General features: G+C 36.8%; 1 protein-coding gene and 1 long non-coding RNA gene across 12 annotated transcripts in view; one reads left to right on the plus strand and one right to left on the minus strand.

The window, feature by feature from the left end:
- LOC106872997 (uncharacterized) overlaps nt 1–4,174 on the plus strand; it is a 72,251-nt gene extending 68,077 nt beyond the window's left edge. For all 7 annotated transcript variants that reach the window (XM_052966251.2, XM_052966250.2, XM_052966252.2 and 4 more), the window contains one exon: nt 1,633–4,174. In XM_052966251.2, the coding sequence (XP_052822211.1) occupies nt 1,633–2,499 (867 nt within the window). In that variant the 3' untranslated portion in view covers nt 2,500–4,174. The remainder of the gene's footprint in view (nt 1–1,632) is intronic.
- LOC149136620 (uncharacterized) lies at nt 2,598–20,929 on the minus strand. Of its 5 annotated transcripts, none has more exons than XR_016241129.1 (2): nt 20,748–20,929; nt 2,598–15,228 (listed from the first exon to the last, which is right to left on the minus strand). It is a non-coding gene; the product is annotated as an uncharacterized LOC149136620 (long non-coding RNA). The 5 variants fall into 5 exon arrangements; XR_016241126.1 differs by lacking the exon at nt 20,748–20,929 and adding an exon at nt 19,048–19,132; XR_016241125.1 differs by lacking the exon at nt 20,748–20,929 and adding an exon at nt 19,036–19,120.
- Between the last annotated feature and the right edge of the window lie 4,885 nt (nt 20,930–25,814).

The following is a 25,814-nucleotide window of genomic DNA, read 5'->3' on the forward strand; positions in this document are numbered from 1 at the left end:
TATATTTACATGTAATTAAACCATATCTAAGTCTTCAATGAATTTATACAGCCTCAAATCTTTAGGAAATTTTGTTTTAATTATTTTATTGGGATTTGAGCCACACACACACACACACACACACACACACACACGCACACACAGACACACAGACACAGACACAGACACACACACAGACACACACACACACAGACACACACACACAGACACACACACACAGACACACACACACAGACGCACACACACACACACACACAGGCGCACACACACACACACACACACACACACACACACACACACACACACACAAACACTCACACAATTTTGTAGAAACATTATTGCCTAATTGATTTTGCTTTTTGTTAGCTTTGTTATCAGCTCAGCGTTCAACCTGTTTTTTTTTGTGCTATGTATTTCAATTATTGTTATAGATATGGATGTGGTTTTCCCCCACCTTGATATGGTTTAGTGATATATCTACAGTGTTTCACACCAAATAAAATTTTGACTCTTAGAAGATGATATTACCTGCAAAGATGATGTTGATCAGCATTTGATTTCAACCACAGAAATGTTGTTCAAATGATTTCTGTGACTAGGTTGCAGCCTCTTACATTATAATTTTTGCTACTAGATGGTGCATCTGATATCTGTTGTGTGTAATTTAATTGTCATTTTCAAAAAGATGTTCATAAGAAAAACTATAAAATTTAATGTCATGTTTATAGGAATTATTAGTGAAGAAAGATATCTAAGCATGTAGAATTAAATGATTCATACACCTGTTTGTCTTAATAATTTTGATGAGCATTTGCAGGAGATTGATTTTGTTAATGCTGAAGTATTGTGGTAACTGTGAAAATGATTGCTAATGCAAAGTTATCAGTCACTGTATAGAATGTGATATCATTAGGTTTTACCAGTTGTGTTTGTCAATGGTGTCAGGTCCTCAAGTACAGCACTGGTTGTGATTGGTTTGTGACTTTGATACTATATTGTTTTACAAATCTGATTGAACTCTAATCTCCAATAATGTTTTAAAGACTTTTCGCATGTGAGCTATAAAGAGTTATTGATTTCAAAGCAATATAGTTGTGTGCAGGTATGAATTTTGTGCTTGTATATGCATACATGTATGCAGCTTTGAGTGTGTGTGTGTGAGTGTGAGATTCTAGTTCTTAGATTTAGCACCATCTTTATAAATTTATATTTACTCATAATACTCTAGGTAAAGTCATTGAGTAATACTTATATGGCATCTTATCGGGAGCTGCTATCACTTATTCTACTGTATTATTTATATAAAACTGGCATCTATTTTGTCACCTATTCTATTATGCTGTTTATGTAAGAAATTCTAACATCAGATAGATATCTGAAGATGTGCAATGTATGGTGCACTATACTAGTTATTTAGGATAATGAAACTGAATAAATTTAGTTGAATGTAATGCTGTTATATCCACTGCACTAGAATATATGGTACCATATTGTTGTTACAAGAACTATATTCATGCACATCAGCCACTATTATAAAAGTTTCCCAATTGTTTCGATGAGATGCAGTGTGTTTAGTTAAAAATTGCGATGTGATATGTTAACCATTTATTTACTTATGAATTTCTTTTTCAGATGCATGTTCATATCAAACCTCTACTCCCCATCAATGATACATCAGAAACTGCTAATAAGTCTCACAAGCGTAAAACCAAACCAGTTAGCGGCCTATACAGATCACCCATTATGGTGCCCATTCATCAGGTCGGAAACAGCGACCAACGAAAAGGCAGCTCTGATGGAATTCTCTACAAAGTCATGTCTGAATGTAAGGGTTCAGGCAGAATATTAAAACAAGTTAAAGATAGTAGTAGACAACCTATAGTTATTGATTTGGAAACCAGTGGCAGTTCAGGCCATTCACCATACAATGAGTCCTCTTACAGTGGTTACACTCCTTCCAGTGAGGACATTTCATTACACATGAGTAATCATAACAATGCTAGTAACAACAACAGTCCAGTTATTTCTCTGTCTGACAACCACGGCTCTCCTCCAACAACCCCCCATCATGAACAGAGTGGAGGAGGCCAGCATCAATCTAGTATAATTCATCAGCATCATCACCAACAACAGCAGCGGCAACATCGACAACAGCAACGGCAACAACAGCAGCAGCAACACCCACAGTATACAGATATTCATGACCAAATGCAAACTTTCCCTCACGTCACCAGCCTTGCTTCGCAGGAAGCCAGTTTTGTGACATCTGCTCACCGTCATGCTACATCAGAAGCATTGACAAGTGAGCTTCCTTCATCCGTCAATGACTACAAGTTGTACTACTCTCAAGGCAACAATACCATTCGCTCCGTGTCACCCCTTCCACCTGTTGGGAACATTGAAAGAGAAATACAGTGCTACCAGCCATGTCTTAATACCACTAACAACGTCAATCAAAATGTGCCCATTTCATTAAATTTCTCTCCATTGCGACAGTAAATATTTACATATAGTATTTTAAGTTTATCTATATTCTATAGGAACATATCTATTCATTCTGATGTCAAAGATTTCTTTTTTTGTTTTTTGTTTTCTTGTTTTACTGATACTAGTTGTTGGAATCACTTTAGCGTTTTACAATCCAACAAAGGAGTCTGGGTGGTTATTTGACCTGCTAGAAACACCGACCAGATCGCCCTCAAATCACACCCTGTTGTCTTAAAAGTGAGAAGCGCATTGTTTAATGAAATCATAGAAACATTACAATTGAATACAAGACGTGGATGGTCATGGTTGGAACACCTTTGATCGTAAGTCTGCTTTATCAGGACTGACCTGGGGATAAACAATAACACTATTATGTTTCATTATATGCCATTTGGTTAATCTGCTTGCTGTGTGGTCAGTTCAGTTGACTTTAATGATCCCCGAATATTTGGCCTTATGTCATTGCTAGAAATGATTGTTTTTACTATTATTACAGCCATCGTTACTAGCAAGTAATGAAGCTAATGGTAATAGTAACAATATTTATAGTAGTAATAGTAACAATAATACTATAATTATTTTGTGACAGGCATTGTTGTGTGGCTGTAATTTGTTAGTAAATGAGTTTGTGACTGTTGCACTTCCTTATTTTAACCATTACACTTCACTAATGAACAAGGAAAACATAAACACTACAATTTTCCATTTTTTTTTTTTACTGTCAAAGTAAGTCTAGTTACAGTATTTAGTTTTGGTTCTTCTATATTCACATCCTGCCTGGGTTTCATAACTTTCCTCTTGCTCTAGGGATGGGCCAATAAAATAAGTACCAGTCATATACTGGAGTTGATGAATTCTATTCTACCCATCTCCTACAAATTCGTAGCCTTGTGCCAATGTAAGAAATCATCATAATCATTATTATTATTATTATTAGATTAAGTTTGATCTATTCAATTTACTATAAATATGAATATACTATAAAAGACTATTCAATGCTTGCATTCACTGAAATTAAAGACTGACAAAATAATAAAAAAAAAAAAGAGAGGAAGAAATATTCCTTTCCTTCTGCAAAAACAATATGACTTCTAAGTGCTTGCACATATTTGTATGAAACAACTTATATTTGCTGTTACTGTTGCATTTGCCATTACAGAACACTTGCCGAAGAGCAGTGCTTATTATATTTTGCCTTGTTAAACTCTAATTATTTAATTAGGTCCCTAATGTGTAAAGCTACTAAGATTTGTTTATTATCTGTACACACCTCTTTCTAAGATGATGCCATCTAAACAGGAGTTTACAATTAGATCTAACTAGATATATATTATTTTTGTGTTTGCAGCTTGTTGTTTCTTTAGCTTCAACTACTGTGTCTGATCGTAGAAAAGACACATGTTGTCTTTAAGCCAGTCCCATCCATCTGATTGATGCACACTCTCACCCTCTTCATCTTTCACTTTAATCTTTTTTTGGTAATATTTCCTCTATCAGTGGTGATTGTGTTTTACTAGTTGAGTAATTAGACTAAACTCTACAATGTCCAGGAATGCCTTAAAAACGACCATCTACTCAAAATTGCCAAACAGTTCTCTAGAAATATGTTGATTCTTCCTTATTCAGTAAATCTGTGTAAGTCAAGACATTATTTTCAGTGTAAACCATTAAAGTTTTGGGAATATAATCCCTAGCTTTTTGAACAGTCATTTTATTAATGTTTACCAAAAGATTTGTGCAAAGTTGAATCTTTATTCAGAATCAGCTGTTATATAACATATGCAGATTTCTAAATATACTATTCCAGCTTTTTTTCTCTTTCATATCATCATCATCACCATTATCATCATCATCATCATCATCATCATCATCATCATCATCATCATCATCATCATCATCATCATCATTCTCAGTGTTATTGCCATGAAACATGATGGAGATGCCCAAAACTGTAAAATTACCAATTGGTTACTATATATATTATATAATTTGGTCTATCACTGTTTTCACTGGGGTCAACTTCCATGTCATTCCTCTAAGGTTGAGAAACTAAGTATCAGTAGCAATCTATACTCTTGTAACCAAAATTAGCAATGTATCTAGTAAAAAGAATTCATTATTGCTATCACAATTTGAAATAAATAATCTAAACATAACCAATACATAAAAAAAGTAAAGCATAAAATGATTTAGGGTTCAACATATATTTCTTCTTTTATTCAAAATTAAAAATAAATCTTTTTTAGAAAACTGCAAATTAACAAAGGTGAAGTTGCTTAACCATGAACATTTCTGAACTAACTACTAAGATTTTAACAGATTACACCACACTAATTTGAACAATAATAGAATAGCTTTTCCAACTAATACAAGATGATTGACCTATTAGACTGTGTAACACAATTTTAGTCCTTCAATAGCAACTGTTTATTTCCTATTTGCTTACCCCCAGAAAGTATGAAAATGGTTGATATTTCCTTCAGACTTTGCTTTTGTTATGATATTTATTCAAACCCTAAAGAATCCCTCTCAGCACATGGCTATGATGTTCCCCAACTACTCCTGCTCACGATCAAAGATACACATATTGTCAGCCACTAAGGGGCATGCTCAAGTGGTTAAGATTAAGCAACTGACAAGCAAATCGGTGGTATTGAGCAGAATATTTGCTATAACAATTTTCTGCTTCAGTAACTCAGTACAGAGTCTGTCTGAAATGTAATGGAAAATATGTCAGTTTCAAAACATTGATGTCCAGATTACAAAAGCAGGGTTTGAAGGGAATAGTAATCATTTTCTTTGATTTCTAGATTGAAGCAAATAGGAAATAACACTTTACTGACTAAAGACGAAAATAAAAGTAAAAATTTTGTTACAGAGTGTTACCTTATGGAAATAAAATAATATGGTTAAAATAGCAGAAGCAAATTATAGGTTGTAATTTGAAGAAATTCAATAACAGACATTCCGAGTCCATTTGGTAATATGGTTGCCTGTTGTAAGCAATTGAATCCTATTAGTGGGTCAGAGTCTATCAGTCTTTTTTTATTTTGTCTTCTATTTCATTTGGTGCTTATTAATGACTCTTTGAAAACATTACAAAAACTGTCCTCATGACTGAATTATCTGTCCCTAATCTATCATTCAACACTGACATTACAGGTTCACTGGAAATGGACATGTTTAACATGTTAAATGTGTAAACACTTCTCAATGAAAAAGAGAAGGACAGGTTGATATAATTCTCAGTTTACACTTCTTCATACACAGATAAACAGGGACTATTTAAGATAAACAGTAGCAGTATTAAAGATAGGAAGTGAAATGCATTTGTGTGCTGGTGGGTTTAGCGTGTTAGCAAATGCAAGTGGATTAGCTAGATGTATTTTTTGTTTTATTTATGCGCATAGTCTTCACAATTCATAACTGTACAAATATAGATATCTGAAAAGTACTCTAAACAGGTCACATTCAAAGTTTGTAGATAGCTAGCAACAGATCAAAGCTGAAGTATATTTGTGGCTGTTGAAGCAGAATCTTGATCTTTGGTTTTCAGTGACTTATATTTTCAGTGGCTGCATGACTCAGAAGTTCATTTTGTAACCATGAAGTACCAGGTTCAGTCCTATTGCACAGTACATGTTTCAAGTGTTTTCTGCTACAGCCTCTGGTTGAGTTTACACCTTGTGAATGGAATTTGGTAGACAAAAACTGCAGAAGCCTTTGTGTGTGTGTGTGTGTGTGTGTGTGTGTGTGTGTGTATACATAAATATATATATCACGTGATTATGTGACTGACCAAGCTGTCAGATGTTACACATCATTGGTCACTGTGTTTTGCATTGTTTTAGCCTTCAAATGACGCCACTCTGCTGGCTAGGCGAGCAAGCTAATATTCCCTACTGATTGAAAGGGGGACTGGAACAATGTGAAATGTACTGCCCAGTCAAGGAATCGAACCCATGATCTAACAATCGTGAGTGCAACAGCCTATATACATATTGTGTGTTTATTTTTATGGTTTAGGATCCAGTGTTGATTATATTTGTGTTCCTTTATATCCCTGACATAGTGGTTCCACAAATAGAGATCAATAAAATAATTACTGTGGGTGATATGATTGACCAGACCTGGTGGCACTAAGTCACAGTCCAAGACCCGAAACAAAGGAAATAATGTGAAGATACTATGAGAGATCATCAGATATTGTAAAGCATAATATTTGTAAAGGCTTTCAGGATTTTTGCCTCTACATTGTTCATATCATGGAAGTGAGCTAAGGTGTGGTGTGAGATGCTCCTTTGCTAAATAGTACTGTTGAAGGGGTATTATCTCTGTATGTCTATAGTAATGACACTTAGATAAGAGGCTGCACTGTAGGACTGAACCTAAGACTGAGGATCCAGAGTAAACATTTTAATTACACAGCTATGCTTGCACTTGTATGTATGTATGTATGTATGTATGTATGTATGTATGGATGCATGCATTTTTTCTCCAGACAATAAGCCTGTTCATTTTTCCCTTATCGGCATGTCAAGTTTGGAAAAGCTTTGGTTTTTGAGATTATCTCCTTTACTTGTATAGAGCTGTTTTCAATTGCCATTTATAATTGTGACACATCCTCAAGAGATGGAGATAATTTTAATAAACCAAGAATTTATGTTGTATGATAATTCAACAGATCTATTTGATTGTCTTTGTCATATACATGCCATTCGCCACTCCAAACTATTTCTCTTAGCTCATTTTTGTTACACACACACACATGTACAGGGAAATTCAAAATGAACGGTACAAAAACAAAACATACATGCAAGTGTGGTGATCAATATATTTCAGAAATACAGATGTAACATGAAAGGTTATCTCTTCACATTTTGGCTGACAGTCATTGATGTTCAATGTGGAATAGATGAGATTTTCAGTGTTGACAGAGTTAACCTTCTGTTACATCTATATTTTTGCCACATATACATTACAACACTCACAGGTGGTTTTCTTTTTATACTATTATTTTCAATTATTCTGTATAACACACACACACACACACACACACACACACACACACACACACACACACTTGTTCGCATCTTAAGAATTTTAAACTTTTGAGGGAATACGAAAAAATTCTCTTTTGGAACAGCAGATTCTGAAGCACAAAGTTACAAATAAAAGCTTGTAAATAGTGAATTGAAAAACCCTTTGGGATAGAAAAAGTTGAAGGCTTTGGTATCAACTGTTCTAAAAAATGAATTATGTACGTTATGGATTATTTTTCTTTTGTATCTGTATGAAATCTCCACTTTTTAAAGCAATCATGCACACTCTTTGTATTATTTCTCAAATCAGCCAAATGACAAAGAACATCCAGTAATCTAGTAAATGACTTATAATTTAGATATTTTCCATATACTGCTTGTTTGCTAAAATGAGTAATATGGGATCACAAAGGAAGGAAAACTATGAGTTTTGTAAAAATATAAACTAACATTGTAGATTCATCAATTTTCATAATGTGTGTTTGTTCGTGTATGCATGTACATAATCGTAATGCGCGCATCCATGTGTGTGTTTGTGTGCTAGGATATATTTATTATGTAGATATAATTTGTGCACATATACAGTATATTTAAACAGCATTATCAGACACAGTGTGACCATGAGCTATGGTGGTGTTGTGTGTATACGTGCACATACGCGTATGTGCGGTGCAATATGTTTTTATATAAACTCGTGATTGCCTCCCTTACATGGTAAAATTGAAAATTACAAATGTCATGGGAGACAATTCCGTATTTTAAAAAGCCCTGCATATATTCCTCCTCCTTTTAGAAAGTAAAAACTTCTTTTCACGAGATGGAAACAACCAACACAATTCTAAGGTAGACGAATGTATATCTCTAACACAACACAAAATATCTTTGAGGTCCCACGAAACGAAATACTGGATATATAACCAATTGCGAAACTGACTGCGTAACTCTAATATTTTATACAATAACACTTTACACATTCACTCTACACACATAAATTCATAGTTGAACTAATTGTTGACTGCCACTTTACTTACTGCATCCATGTACATAGCTTCTACAGCCTTCACCAGCCAGTCATCTGCATCTTGTTTTCTTAGTGACCACTGGATTACTGAGTGTGGTACCCTGTCAAGGGCTTTCTCCAAGTCCATGAATGCTAGGTTTAGTAGTTTATCTTAGGTAAGTGTTCCTCTTTCAGTTGGCTCACTAGGAAGATTACATCTGTGGTATCTCTTCAAAACATAAAGCTGAACTGCATATCGTTTAGGTTAACTTTCTAATCAATTCTACTATAAACCCTGTGACATTCATAACAATTTGATGCCACTCCAATTTCATCTCCCTTATGTATTTCCTGTGCAATTTATAGTGATACTCCTACACTAGTCATTAGACATGACACCTTTCTGTTATTACCTAATTAATTATTTGTTGATTCACCATTTATTTTGAAAATCTCAGTGACTATCCTTGATGTACCAGTAGCTTTCCATTCCTTCATGTGCTTAATTGCTCTATCCCATGCATTCTTCTTGTTTAGTGATCTCCTTTAGTAGCACTTCCATGTCTCTTTCTTGTCATTAGCAGCAATAACAAATGTACCTTCATAATTTCAGATACCCTTCTAAATGACATCTTCGTTCCTTTTGATTTGATACACTTTTTTGCAATCCGGAACATACCTGCAACCCTAATATAGCAGAACATGCTTAAACTTCTTTTCTAGTTCTACCCTAGCCAGGTATACCTGATGCCTAGATTTCCTTCAAGCTACTTGGTAATACATTCTACTTTCATTTTCCTTCCAGACTTTCCATGTCTGTCTCTCAATCCTAGTAGGATTAAAGAATTAAGTTCTAAAACAAATTTAGACAAAACTTAGGACAAATTACTTCCTTCTTGACACACCTTTTTAAAATTGCCAAATGAGTTTTAGATTATATAAACATGCACACCTGTAATTATAGACAACTGATAACAGAAAACTAATATGCAGTTGTTAGGATCATTGTGTGGAGTAGCTTCTTACCTCATCTGAATATTGGAAGCTGAGACCTTTGTCATTTGTTTTGGAGTTGTTCCTAGATAGGGTACCTACATAAGATTGAATGGACTGAATCTGACTACTGAGTATGTTGCTTAGAGATATAGGACAATGCTGATGAATTGGATATGATCTGCCAGCATTTTGGCTTAAGGATTACTCATCATTATCATTATCCAAATGAACATTTTAGGTCTGAATTCCCATGCTTGTATGTGTTGGATGTGCCTTCATCATAGTTCTTTTCACTTGTTGGAGTCCTTGATATATCATTCAGGAATTTCAGCCCCCTAAACTCACCTTTTGCCACATCTCATGTCTTACATGGTATTCCTCTTTTTCAGGTTCCTATCAGTTTGTGTTCCTTAGCATTTCTTTACCCAACAATAATTTTCTCTGTGCATCATATGTCCATATGAGCTTAATCATCATTCTTACACACTGCATTTGATTCTTCTGAGACCCAGTTTTTTCTCTCAGCTCATTTATGTTTCGTTTTTCATGCACATGAACATTACACATCTAGCTGAGCAAGCTCATCTCATTTCTTTCCTGCCTTTGTACATACTTCACATTCAATTTCATATTTCACCACCATCATCATGCAACATTATATTTCATACAAAAGCATCATACAACCTTCACTTCACTCAAAGCGAGAATCCTTGGAGATTTTCATTCTCATCCTTGTTATCCATAATATCTATGATGTTAGCTGTCAACAAACTTTTGGTATTGTGAGGTTGCCAGTAGGTGGTTTCCCTCTTCAGATACAGATGTTGAGTGGACTCAAATCAAGAGCTAAGAGGAAGTTACTTGCTCATGAAAATTCTTTTTGAGCCATTTATGAATTCTGAGTGCAATGTGAGAAGGAGCATAGTGCTGCTGGAATGCATTTGTTCTTCTCTAAGTCACTCTTTTTGATCCAGGATTTCAATATTGTGTCCAACAACTCAATGGTGACATCGACCCTGGAACTTTGAAAGATGAAGTGATGCAGCATAACATGGCCTACGTTGTTCAGGATTCCCAGCAATATAGAATGGTGCTTCAACACATTTTGTCCATGCCAGATGAAAATAGTACAAGTAAAAATGTTGATTGGTGATCATTTATAACATTGAGTTTCTATGTTGTGAGTGCACATAGATATTCATAGATATAAAAAAACGCTGATTGTGTGTCTACACACAACTGAACAAACTAGAAAAAGTAGCATTCAACACATTTGGTTGGAGTTACAAGGGTTGGCTGAAAAGTTCATCAGCTGACCAAGATAACTCATGGAATGTGACTGAATGAGGTTTATTTTACAACATAGTCCCACTTGTGGTCCACACACTTCTTCCATTGGTGTTGCAGTGCTTGGATCCCATTGGCAAAGAAGCTTTCATACTGTTTGTCAAAAAAACTCAACAACAGCAGATACGACATCATCATTACTGCAATACTGAGGAACATTGCATGTTGGGGAACAGATAATAGTCAGATGGGGCCAAACCAGGAGAATAGGGAGGGAGATCAACTAGCTCAAAGCCACAGTCATGCACAGCTGCCATTTAAATCAAAGACTTGTGTGCTGGAGCATTGTCCTGATGAAACAAGATCCCTTTCATTAGTTTTCCTGGGCGTTTGGTCTTGATAGCCTTTTGTAACTGCTTCTGCAAGTTGGCACACCACTCTCCATTGATGGCGTGGCTCTTTTGAAGATAATAGATACAATGCCTTCTGCATCCAAGAAACAGGCCATCACCTTCCTTGCAGGTAGCTTTGACCTTTGGCTTTGACCTCCTTTGGAGCAGGTGAGGAAGGATGTTTCCACTTCATGGTTTGTCTTTTTGTCTCTGACTCAAATTGATGAAACCAACACAAAGAAACCAACTGGATCTGCCTGAAACTGTCAGATTTTCCTGTGATGTGATCAGCCTGGTGTGCTTTTGATCAGGTGTCAGATGTTGCAGCCATAGAACAGAGATCAACATACCAAGTTTAGTGTATTGAATATTCTCAACTGATGAGAATACTGATGAGATATACTAATAGCATTGGCTATTTGATTTATAGTCACTCACCTGTCATCCATATATTGAACAAAATCAATATTTTCATCAGTTACAGGACATTCAGACCTTGGGTCATCTTCAAGACTCAATTTCTTTCCTAAATTCAGTTGCCTACTTTTACCCTGTTGATAAAGCTGGAGCATCATCCCTTAATGTAGCAACCATGTTAACATGAATGTCCTTGGGGGCTAAAGCCTTTCTTTGCTGGTAGTTGATAACCCTGCGATACCAAAATTTTGTTCACTTTCAAGAGAAGTCAGCACTAGTTATTTTTGAAGTCTTCTTTGAGCAGTCAGATGTCAGTTTACCTGGAAAGAAACAGTGCAGTTATTAATAAGAAGAGTCGAAATTAATGCATGCAAGATTTCACGGTTCTAGCATCATATCTTCATAGTCAGCCTATGAAGTTTTCAACCCACCCTCATTTAATAACAGTTTGACTCAACTCTACATAACTTACTGTTTCTTGGGCATAGAACACATCCACAGGTGTTAGGCTATGTATGAGTATTCACGACCACTACGAGTGATAGTGGGCTTTAATATCTACCGATAGCAGGAAGGTTATATATAACCTTTATAGCTTAAAGGTGCAAAGTTTGAGGGAGATTTGGATGTTACTTTTAGCATGTTGAGTGACTTTCTTTGTCTGTTGCTTATCATTCAGAAGTCATCCATGTATGCACAAATGGATGGATGGCTTCCAAACCTCTGGAACATTAATGTTAGGCATACATGAGGATTCTGAAAACCAAGGAAGAGTGAAAGAAATTTTTTAAAAATTTCAAATTAATTTTCTTTTCAGAATTGCAATCTCCATTGTTTTAAAATGTGAAAAAAAAAAAAAAAAATTCAAATAACCCAAAAATTAGGGTGGGTTTGGAGTACTGTCATTTTGAAAAGTGGTTTTTGGAACAAAATCATAATCTTGAATCTTAGTGAATGAAAACATAGGAATTTAGAGAAAATTTGTATGTACATGATTCAGTATTACTAAATCTTGAAAATACTTTCAAGACATTAGTCATCCATAAAATCTTGTGACATTATGGCTACATTTTATTAACTATAGAAGTCTGGGGATATCATGGAGTTCATTCCCCTCCCAAAGTTATTAACCTTTTAGACACTGCATTTTCTCTAGAATTGTCTCCCCTGCCATTGCCTTGTTATTACAGGGGAGAAAACTCATGGAAACATGATGCACCGACAGTGGGCTAATTGTTTAATGATGTTATTAGGACAGTTTCAACACTGAGAGAAACTTTGTAGGGATTATCAGTGTCTCTGGAAGTGAATACAGCCATAAATAATAGTAGTGGGATCGAACTTGAAGCCACATAGCCATGCCTGATATCTCTTCATTAATCGATACTTGAACATTGTCTTCAGGAACAGAAATTTTACTTGAAACAAACTGGAGAGAGAGAGAGAGAGACGGGGTACACTAGTGCACTAGAAATAATTATAAACATCCAGCTTTATAGTGATAAGATGCCATATTTTCCATTTTTTGGAGGTCTTTGTCATCGCTTTAATTACTACAACATTGTCTACTGAAAAACAATCTGTAAGATGACCAATCATTACAAATTAACGTGCTGAGTCTCGTAGAGGCTAATCGACTTCAGTATGCCATAATTGAAATTGGTCTTGCTACATCACCCTGGCACCAGTGAAATTCTCTCTCGAGAAAAACACGAAATACAAATAGTTTAGTAAAATTTACGATAAAAAATAAAAAGTACGAAAATGAATAAAAAAAAAAAAATGAGAACAATATTGTCAATAATTAGAGTTCGCAAACACAAAATGGTGCGAGAACAAGCAAAAAGGAAATTTCGTAAACCTGGAAAGAAAAATTAATGCGGAACAGTTCAGCATAGAAGCCTTTAGGATTCACAAAGTAATCAAAAATAGTATGTGTGAGCATATTTGGCTGGCCAATGGACTTTTACACCACTCTTGGTAACACGAGCTGGAGTGGGTGTATGATCAGAACTGGTGTATGATTAGAACTGGTGTATGATTAGAAGATGTTGTGTTAGAGGTGTGCGTAGGATATGTGGATGTAGGTATGGGTGGGGAAGTGGGGTGATGTTGCTCAGAAGGTGAATCAGTAAAAGTCTGCTTTACGCGATCTATTCTAATAGTCTGATGTTTCTCTTGAACGTCTAAAATCATGAACTTGGCTTTTACTTTTAACACTCGGTACGGGTCGGTATAAGACTGCTGTAGTGGTTGCTTGACTACGTCATTGCGTATGAAAACAGAAGTCCATTTATGAATACCCGGTAGAACAAAAGACTTGATTGATTATAATCTGGTTACAAACGGGGGTAATTCCATCGTGTATTTTCGCAATCGATGAACATAATCTGCGGGATCGAAATTTCGGTTAACCGCAGTTGTATTTGTAACTATCTGACCAGGTAATATATGAGGGGCGCCATAAAGTAATTCCATTGGCGAAAAACTGAGATCTTTCTTGACACTCGATCGAAAACTCAATAAAACAATTGGGATAAAACTCGGGATAAGCGCGTAGAGCTGCTTTCAATTGAGGATGAAACCGCTCTATCATCCCGTTAGACATGGTAAGCAGTGGTACGGATCCGTCAAGTAGTCAGAAAGCTTGAATGTTCAGCTAAGAGATTTGATTCAAATTGCCGAGGGGAGCTCCAAAACGCGAAATCCATTCAGTCACAAGTGCTTTTCCAATCGTAAGAGATGAAATGTCCTTGATGGGTACGGCTTTAGGCTATCTAGAAAAACGATCTATACAGGTCAACAAGGGACGAGATGCGACATATGGTGTGTTACTGTATGTACTGGAGGTTTGATATGAAAAACACTCCGAGCCATATCCGGAAATTTTAACAAAAAGTTTGTGGAAATGATTAGAAGATGGAACGAAAAAAAAGTGAACTGACAATAGAAGGGCTGGAAAACGTACCTTAAGCAGAGAGATGAGTTCTTGAGTCGATTAATCGTTTATTTCTTAAATAACCCAAAAGATTAAAATGATGCAAAAAATAAATCTGTGCGGCGAATCGGATACTGTAAGTCTGCAACTATAAAAACCCGTCGAAATTGTCATCGGAAATTTATATCCAAAGTAAGTGACTCTTCACCAAAAGTATGAATTGCAGAGTGATTTACTGCATGTAAGGTAACGGCCGTTGGTCTCTGCGAATCGGTCAATAAACTCACGGGCCAAATACTACAGTCGCAGCATGTAGCATTATTGGCCGATTTGCGGAGATCAACGGATGCTGCTTGGAATTGGCATCGGGGATTTTAAAAATGCGACAATTTGATGGTCTTTCCAGAGACGTAGTCGCGTTTAGCCTCTGGTAAGGGAATTTTCCTGGCATTGTATAACCAAAATAAAGGCACACGGGGAAATACACTTATGTGCATGAATTCCAAAACGGTTGTGATACCAACAAATAGATGTCTGCTCCCTGCTAGTACTTGTATTACGGAGTCTAGGAAACGAACGTCTGCAAAGTCTTGCACGAGGACTGGAAGTTGGAAACCGCAAACCGTTAATTTGGTCGGTAAGATTCTGGACTTCTTTGTTAAAAGCTATCTGAAAAAAAAAAAAAAAAAAAAAAAAATTTAGACGATCGATAATAATGAGATGAAAGGATAATTTTCTGCACCACTAGAAGTCGAGGAAGAAATGCTAGCTGTTGAATGGAACTGTTTTCCCTTATGGCAGATAAAATTGCTACAGGTCCTTTAGGCAACTGGAAATACCTAAGCCCTTTTTACTCTAACAAAGTAAAAAACCCCCAAAAACCCCACTAATAATGCACGAATACAAGCCACCACATACCCACTCAAAAAACATTTTCAAGAGAAAATTAATAATCTTCCATGAAAGAATCTTAAATCTTCCACACTATTCTACCATCTTAATAGTATATAGTAAAAGTTGATTTTTATAAAATGATCATAAACTATTCACATATTTCTGCCAATTTATACCATTATACCTTTATGTGAAAAACTAGATTTGAAGTTTAGCATGCTGAGAAAAGAAAATTTAGAGACATATGCTTTTAAACTCCTTTATAGTTGTCATCATCACTACAGCCATTTTTTGATGTCCATTCGCGTCCAGAGGGTTCATGCCTATCCATGAATGTAATTTTTTTATAATCCTATCTGTAACATCCACAGATCTCAGGTTCAGTTAACTATCTCACCTTAATTGTTTTTTTCTCTAGCTATCCGTCTCTATTTTCTGTACGCAGCAAAAGATGGTATAGTTACGATTGAAATACATTTAATCAAAGGTCTGTTCGATTAGAGCTGACCAGGAGGAGGAGTAAGAGAAGATAAAAAAGATCATCATCATCATCATCATCATCAACAACAACAACAACAAGAACAGTAGCCATAGATCGGAAGCACATATCAAGTTTTGAATCTTGTTTCAGCTGAGATATGGAAGCAATAAACAATATATAAAAAAAATAACTTGTTGTTGTCTAGTTTTCGATGAACAGGAATACATCTGGAGTAATTGGGGATATCATCTATTATTCACGTACAAGACTACACATCGTTCTTTTTAATCATTTGCCTGTTCTAGGAGATACTTAGAAGTATAAAAACAATATATGAAGACAAGCTTGCAGTTTTTGACAACACATCTGCTCTGATTACCTCCCCTGGAAAAGTGATATAATAAATAGTAGTCCAAGGGAAATAATTCATGCGTTCGAAATCTGAAAATTGCTGGAGATGAGCGATCCCAGCACAATCATGCACTTAATCTCTTTCTGTCTCTCCTGTCACACACACGCACACACACACACGCACACACACACGCACACACACACACACACACACACACACACACACACACACACACACACACACACACACACACACACACACACACACACACACACACACACACACACACAGAGACAGAGACAGAACATATCCATACGTATGTATGAGATTAAATTTTTCCTTGGCCTTATGTTTGGGCCAAAGCAGTTTTTGGGACTTGTGAGTATATGAATGAGTTAGTGTGTGTGCATATATGTGGATGTATGTGCGGATATATTTGTTGTCATGTAATATGTGTGCATGTCACTTTGATACACAAGTGTTTGTCTCATTAGTATGTATGTGTGTATGTATGTATGTATGTATGTATGTATGTATGTATGTATGTATGTATGTATGTACGTGTGTGTGTGTGTGTGTGTTTGTGTGTATGTGTGTGTGTGTTTGCGTGTGTGTGTGTGTGTGTGTGTGTGTGTGTGTGTACGAGGTGCATTCCAGAAAGTTTGAGAATTTTTTTAGGAGAGGCAGTTACAACTAGATTATTGTAATTTTAGTATAACTGTACATCTAATAAGCTGACCTACCAGCTTCTTTAAAATTCCAGATTGAAGGAGACGGCTGTTACAGCGTTTTGAACGTAACTCAACTATACACTGCCTGCCACAGCTGACTAGTTTGTAGAATGCAATATGGGTGTGAAGACAAATTAGAAGCTCGCTATTCAATAAAGTTTTGTGTTTAACTGGGCAGAAGCGCTACAGAAACTTGTGAAATGTTCCACACTGCTTATGGATTAACTTGTATGAGCCGAGCATCTGTTTTTCGCTGGCACAAGAGGTTCAAGGACAGTAGAGAGGAGGTGAGAGATGGTGAGATGTCTGGGAGGGAGTCGGACGTTAGAACATCAGTGATGGTTGAGAAAATTTCTCAATTTTCTCGATGAAGACCGTCATATGTCTCTAAAGACATAAAGCAATGTGGTTTGGAGTTGGTGTGGCAGCTGTACAGTGGTGGCGCAATGGCCCAGTTGTTAGGGCATCGGACTCGCGGTCATAGGATCGCGGTTTCGATTCCTAGACCGAGCGTTGTGAGTTTATTGAGCGAAAACACCTAAAGCTCCACAAGGCTACGGCAGGGGATGGTAGCGAACCCTGCTGTACTCTTCCACCACAACTTTCTCTCACTCTTACTTCCTGTTTCTGTTGTGCCTGTAATTCAATGGGCCAGCCTTATCACACTGTGTCACGCTGAATATCCCCGAGAACTACATTAAGGGTACACGTGTCTGTGGAGTGCTCAGCCACTTGCACGTTAATTTCACGAGCAGGCTGTTCCGTTGATCGGTTCAACTGGAACCCTCGACGTCGTAAGCGACGGAGTGCCAACAAAAAGCAACTGTACTCAGAATTATGCATAAAGAGCTGAACATGTGCAAAATTTGTGTAAATGTTGGTTCCCAGGGTGCTCAGTGATGAAGAAGGCTGGAGAGTATATCAGCCGAAACGTAGTGTTAACAACAAACAAGACGAGGACAAATATCCGTGAAATGTAAATAATGTACATAATTCCTCATCTCTCAAATATAGAACTGTATTAACAAAAGGTAAATCTACGGATGTACTGTTGGAGTGTGACAACCCAGCTGAATGAAATAAAACTCAGCCGGCCTGAACGCCATACTATTTCCGTTGCAACAGAGTATAATAAAATATAAGGTCGATATTGCTGCGTTTCAGAGCTATGATTGTCAGTTAATTGAAATGGGTTGTGGCTGTAGCTTCTTCAGCACTGACAAGCTGGCAGATGAAAAACGAGAGGTTGATGTTGGCTTTGTAACCACATAGAATTACTGATTTTCGCTGCTACGTTTCGTATACGAGACGACAGGTATAAACAAACAATGAACTCTGAACTATGTATGTATATATATACACACACATATATATATACATATATATGCATGTGTATATACACACACACACACACACACACACACACACACACACACACACACACACACACATATGCATACATATATATATAAAGCTCCAAAAGCTTTTTTCATTCTGTTTATTTCCTCGTGTTCCTTTCTGTTGAAGGGCGTAGGCTCGAAAGTAGAAGACTTTTTCACCTTCCTGAGCGTTAAACAAATATACCTTTTTTCTTTTTAAAAGCAAAAAAAAAAAAAAAGGATTTTATCCTTTATATCTATACTGTTCAGTATCTATGCGTTGAATAAAATTTATCTTTCTACTTGTTCTACCATACATTTCAGCGCTTCGAAAATCAAACTTGTATATTTACATACGGCGTAACCTGTTTGTTGTTTATACACCTGTCTTCGTCTTTTGTTATACGGTATACATACACATTTCCCAATTAAGTAGGCTGATCTAGTAGCATTTCTAGCAGTAGTTTCCCTTGAACGGCTAATAATTAGCAAGAGTTATGTCCCCTGCAAAGAAAAGTTTTAAAAAAATTTCGGAGACGTAGAATTCAGTGTCATGATAGAGACTGGTACTATTATAGTCCCTTTTTTTGCGATACTATATACTATAAAGCGATACTAAATACTATAAAGCATACATACATACATACATACATTCGAAACCGATGCTGACTTTGTGGAGTTTACACTGAAGAAATCATGCACATCATAAGCAGTTGTCCGAAAATGTCATCACGTTATTATCAACCGATGAGACGTGGTATTGTAACTAGGACGCTCTATAATGAAATCCAACGTAAGGATAATTCTGAGGACAAAGAAATAAGAACCCACAATATGGTAGAAGCAATAGCCACACATAACAACAAGGAATACTGGTGGTACATTCTAGTGAAGACCTTAATAAAATGTAAGCACAACAGACCTTATATAATGATTTGGGATAGAGAAGAGAAACTGCACAGTTGTGGAAATTAGCCGCCCAGCGGATGTTAACATAAAGCTGAAGATCAGTGAAAAAGAGAACACCTATGCTGAACTATTGAGAAATTTGCAGTTACTCAATCCAGATTACAAATTCAGGTTTATACCTGTAATTATTGGGGCCCTGGGATATGTAACACTTTTGAGAAATTAGGTTTCTCAAAACCAGAAAGGAGAAAGCTAATACGGAAGATCCAGTCCATCACTGGAACTGCAAAAATCTGTATAACTTTCCAGAAGTTTATCATTTAAATATATATGTGCATGTCTAGATATGCAGCTATATGCATGAAAACACATACATAAAGCAAAACATACAAATCTGCGCATATGCATGCATACATGCATACATACATACATACATACAGACAGATAGACTTACATACAGACAGACATACACAGAGAGAGAGAGAGAGAGAGAGAGAGAGAGAGAGAGAGAGAGAGAGAGAGAGAGAGAGAGACAGATAGACATGCAGACAAACAAGAAGTATGTAGCGTCTTTGAAGTCAGCTGTCTTACTGGTGTAAATATGTCTTTGAAAATCAAAGAAAAAGACGATAAATATGGACAACTGCATCGAAACCTCCAGCTTCTAAGTCCAGGTTATAAATTCACATTTACGCCAATAATAATTGGTGTACGTTCCTAGGCGACAATCTATGTAAGCCTGGATTTTCAGAAAAAGAAATCACCCAACTAACTCGCACATAATAAATGCAATTTGGAAGTAGAACAGTAAAATATGCAAGACTTTTTTCAAGTTTTAAATGTTGCATTTTTCTGTTATCTACATTCCAACGATGGAGCTTTGTATCTTTGTTAGAAACCATCTCCTTCCTCAGTGGAAGTGTGCGTATGCGTGGGTGTGTGCATACACACACACACACACACACACATATATATATATATATATATATATATATATATATATATATATATATATATATGTATGTATGTATGTATGTATATGCACACACACACACACACACACACATAATGCTTTAGGTCATTATATGATAGGCTCTACGAACCACAAATAGGGTGATATATGAGTATATGCATGTATACCTACACATATGTACATACCTACATCTGCATGTATATATAGATGCGTATTCGGGTACAGGACGTCAGAAAAATGAACGGGAACATAAAGCACAAAAACGGACTTTGTTTACAGACAACAGAACGAACACATAAACCCTGTAAAAGAATTCGGAACTTTTCAGCACCCCCCCGCACATACATACATACGTACGTACATACATACGTACATACGTACGTACATACATACATTTAGATTTTAGGCATTTGTACAATCCACTCTCATGAATACACATACATAGATAGATAGATAGATAGATACATACATACATACATACACGAATATAGTGAAGGCGCGTAGCTTAGTGGTTATGGGCATTCGGCTAATGATTGTAAAGTCAAGAGTTCAATTCCCGGCGACGCGTCGTGTCCTTCAGCATGACACTTTATTTCACGTTACTCCAGTCCACTCAGCTGGCAAAAATGAGTAGTTCATGTATTTCAAAGGGCCGGCCTTGTCACACTCTGTGTCACGCTAAATCTCCTTGAGAACTACGTTAAGGGCTCACGTGTCTGTGGAATGCTCAGCCACTTGCACATTAATTTCACGAGCAAGCTGTTCCGTTGATCGTATCAGCTAGGACCGACGGAGTGCTCCTTTAAATACGCATATATACACATGTACATATACCTTGTATACTCTTACAAACGTATACACATATACACCTGCATACACATGTGCATACACATATTCAGATATGCACACAACTGAAGATACTTCGTTCACCCACCAAAGCATACATACGTACACGCGCACACACATATATAGATACTCACATATATATACAAATGTATATTCACTCATGCACACACTTCTATATATACAGGGTGTCCACAAAGTCTGGGTACACGGGGATTAACACATACTTTAAGAAATTATTATTTCTTATATTTAATTGTTTATATTATGTTTTTATTTACTCCATGTACCCAGACCTTGTGGACACCCTGTACACTCATACACATCAACATATGCATATATAATTATACACGCACATATGCATAGATCTCTAGATACTCTTGTCCCCAACAGAAGTAAACACACACAAATGCATACACATGTACACTCCCCACACACTGTTTGATATTCACGCATGAGTACATAGACACATACGAGGTGCGTTCAAAATGCATCCGACTTTATTTTTTCCCGCCAAAACTAATTCCGCGTGGGGAAAATCCTTTGGGTGGGAGATAACACCACTCTTCCTGCGCATGCCTGAAAACTTCTGCGCCGGTAGGCCACGTCAGTTCCCGGCTGCTACGCTTAGAATATATACTTATAGTGCGCGTTTGTCGGACTTTCGTTTTCACGCAAGGTGACCGAACGTATTGATCAAGAACCATAATCCCATGTCTTATCTCCAGTGATGATTCTCCTTATGAAATCTGGGCCGTGGTTTGCACAGTACAACATGTCCTGAGCGATTTCCTTGCGGATTGCTTCTGCTGATCTGCCGGCGCTGAAGGGACAAATTTCGCTGACACTCTCCGCTCGTACAAATTCTTCCTTAAGATGGAATGCACTGATCCAGTGCTTATTCCCACTGCATGAGCAATTTCCTGGATTGTTACACGACCGTCTTAGTACGGAATTAGTATGTGTGTGTGTGTGTGAATGTAGCCTTGCTTTGCAATTACGCGGTCCCGGTTTCAATCCGACTGCCAAGCATCTTGGACATGTCTTTTAGCGTAACTCATGGTTAATCAAAACTTTGTGAGTAGAATTGGGTAGATTGAAACAGTAAAGAAGTCCATCGGGTGGATTGTACCCGTAATTCTCTGGTTCAGCTTTTCCACATAGGGTGTCACGATGGTTCTTGGAATACTCAACGAGTTTGTAGTTCAGCTGATTGAACAATTGAATATGCATCACGAAACCGATGTAGATCCATTTGCTTACTTTATTCTTAAGTATGTGTATAAGTGCCCGCGCGCGCGCGTGTGTATGTACGTGCACATATGGTACGTATACATGTAGTGTGAGTGTGTGTGAGTATATATAAGTGTGCTAATACGTGTGTGTTTAAGTGTGCGCGCGTATGTGTGAGTGCGTGCGCATGGATGAATGAGTGTGTTCAAATATGGTGCTTGTGTGTATATGTTTGTTTACGTCTGTGTGTGCACGTGAATGTGTGAGTATGTGTGTGTTTGTGTTGTGATGAGTGGGAGTGCACGTGGTGTGTGTGTATATGTGATGTGATACGATGTGTATGTGTGTGATATGATGTGCCTGTGTTGTATGTGTGTGAGTGTGTGTGTTAGTTTATAACCCCAAATCCGAGAAAACTGGTGGTGGTCTTATATGCATGTGTGCAGTGTGTGTATATGTGTATGTGTATGCGTGTGTGCATATATGTTTGTATGTGTGTATGCATTCATGGAGGTATATATGTCCTCCTGGGGCTAAAAGCAACAGTAACATCCACCCCTAGGGGTCAGCCACACTTAAGTGGCAATATACTACACTTTATCGTGCAGTTACTGTTAATACTTCATTTAGAGAATTAACATTGCTTATATATATATATATATATATATATATATATACATATATATATGTGCGTGTGTGTATTATATATGTATGCAAATTGTGCATGCATAATGCACGTGCATACATGCTCTGTGGTGTGTACGTGAATGTGAGTGCACAAAATATGTTTATATGCATGACATACATGTATGTTTATGTATGTATGTGTGTATGATGTATGTATGTATGCATCTCTCTCTCTCTATACACACAGATATATATGAATACACACACACGCGCATACATACATACATACATATATATATATATATATATCTTTATACACATATGTATGTATGCGTGTGTGCGTTTGCATGATGGGTGCACGAATGCATTTATATGTTTGTAAGATGTCTTTGTTGTGTTGTGATGTTCATCATTACATGGTGGCATAATGTGTGAGTAAGAATGCGCGTACATATGATTAATTTGTACACTTGTGTGCGCCTATGTATACGAAGAGCGTATATGAATGTATACGTTTACCAATGTGATTATCTATGTACATATTCATGTATGAATGCACACACACACACACACACACACACACACACATGTATGTATATATATATATTATATGTTCGTATGTATGTATATATTTATACGCGTATAGGTGAGTTTAGTTAAATCCATCACTATAATGAGTAACTTAAAGCTAATTTGCTGTCATTCAGTTAGTGATGTACCTTAAAGGCTTTGGTCTGTGTAAATAACTTTTGTCAAAAGCCAGGACCACATTCTTCTTTGATATCATTCAATAGGAAGAATAGTGTGATGTGTTTTTAGTTCTTTGTCTACTTAATTAGCAGCACTTTGTTTTTTGGCGGATTTTTATAGTTGTGGCTGTTGTTGTTGCTGCTAGTTCTTAGGTTTGTATTTTTATTTGATTGCTTATGTACATGTGAGCTGATTTGTGTGTGTGTGTGTGTGTATGTGTGTGTGTGTGTGTGTATGTGTGTGTGTGTGTGTGTGTAACTGTGTACATATATGTGCATGTGTGAGCGTGGGAGAGAGAGAGAAAGAGGGAGAAAGAGTGAGTGTGTGCGTTTATATATATATATATGCATATATGTATGTATATGTATGTGTGTAATAACTGTGTGTAGAGCGAGTGTGTGCGTGTATATATATATGTATGTATATACGTATGTATATGTATGTGTGTAGTAACTGTGTGTATGTATATGAATAGCGATATACATATTTTGAGAAGCGCACATCTTAATATTAATATGCATGCATAGTGTGGATATGCTTATGTCTATGTATATAAGTGTATGAGTGTGTGAATGTAAGTACACACACACACACACACACACACACACACATATATATGAGAAATTAAAAAAGGAAAATACACACACTTTACATAGTTTTAATATATCGACCGGTTTCGTTTTTGCTATTCATGATATTATGGTTTACTTATTTGAATATGTATTTTCTTAAGAAGAAATGTTTGTCCATCTTGTGTGTGATGATATTTACGAGTGAATGATTATATATATATATATATATATATATATATATATATATATATATATATATATGTATATATATATACATATATATATATATTCTTTTATTGGTTTCAGTCATTTGACTGCGGCCATGCTGGAGCACTGCCTTTAGTTGAACAAATCGATCTCAGGACTTACTCTTTGTAGGCCTAGTATTTTTCTATCGGTCTCTATTCCCAAACCGCCAAGTTACGGGGACGTTTGTCAAGTGATGGTATGGGGACAAACACAGACACACACACACAGACACACACACACACACACACACACACACACACACACACACACACACACACACACACACACGACGGGTTTCTTCCAGTTTCCGTCTACCAAATCCACTCACAAGGCTTTGATCGGCTCGAGGCAATAGTAGAAGACACTTGCCCAAGGTGCCACATAGGGTCAGCAATTTCGAAGAGGGGTTAAGTCGATAACATCGACCCCAGTAATCAAATGGTACTTATCTTATCGATTCCGAAAGGATGAAAGGCAAAGCAGACCTCGGCGGAATTTGAACTCAGAACGTAAAGACGGACAAAATGCCGCTAAACATTTTGCCCGGCGTGCTAACGACTTTGCCAGCTCGCTACCTTAGTGTACTTGGTAATATTGGCGACACTTTCAGGCATTCTGGCTGAAAGAACATTACTTTTTTTATGCTGGCAGTCTATATGTGATAATGTTCATAGTTTTGGTCTTTTCCATCTAGTTCTGTTCTAGCTCTGATGTGAGCTGTTATAGGCTTTTATTGTCTTCACTGAGCAGAAAAACATCATCAGCAAAGTCCGGGTCTTTCAGTCATGTCTGTTGTTTCCATGGTATCTTACTGCCAATGAGAACAGAAGGAGCGGCAGAATGCAGCCTTGTCTCACTCCAGAAATAATGTCCAAAGAAGTCTGTTTTTCTCGATTCCGGTCGAACATAGTATCGCAAATTTGAGTAAAGTTCTTTAAAGATATCGACAAAATGTTGAGGGATGTCATAGTGCAAGGCAGTGCTGCACAAGGACTCTATGTGGACACTATCAAACAGCAAAATATCTAGACAATACATAGATTTACCTATCTGGGTAGCGTTATCAATAACAACGGAGATATTGAGATCAACATCAACCGTATTCAAGAGAATACGTACTATCTGGTCCTCTAACACCATTAGCTTACAAAGATCCAGCTCTATAGTAGCATAATTCTACCAACAGTTTGCTATGTCAACTGAGACATGGAAGAGCGCTGTTAATATCGATAGAAAGCTAGATTGTTCCTCCAAAGGTACTT

This window comes from Octopus bimaculoides, chromosome 3 (genome assembly GCF_046866305.1).
Source record: "Octopus bimaculoides isolate indiv1 chromosome 3, ASM4686630v1, whole genome shotgun sequence".
NCBI lineage: Eukaryota > Metazoa > Mollusca > Cephalopoda > Octopoda > Octopodidae > Octopus > Octopus bimaculoides.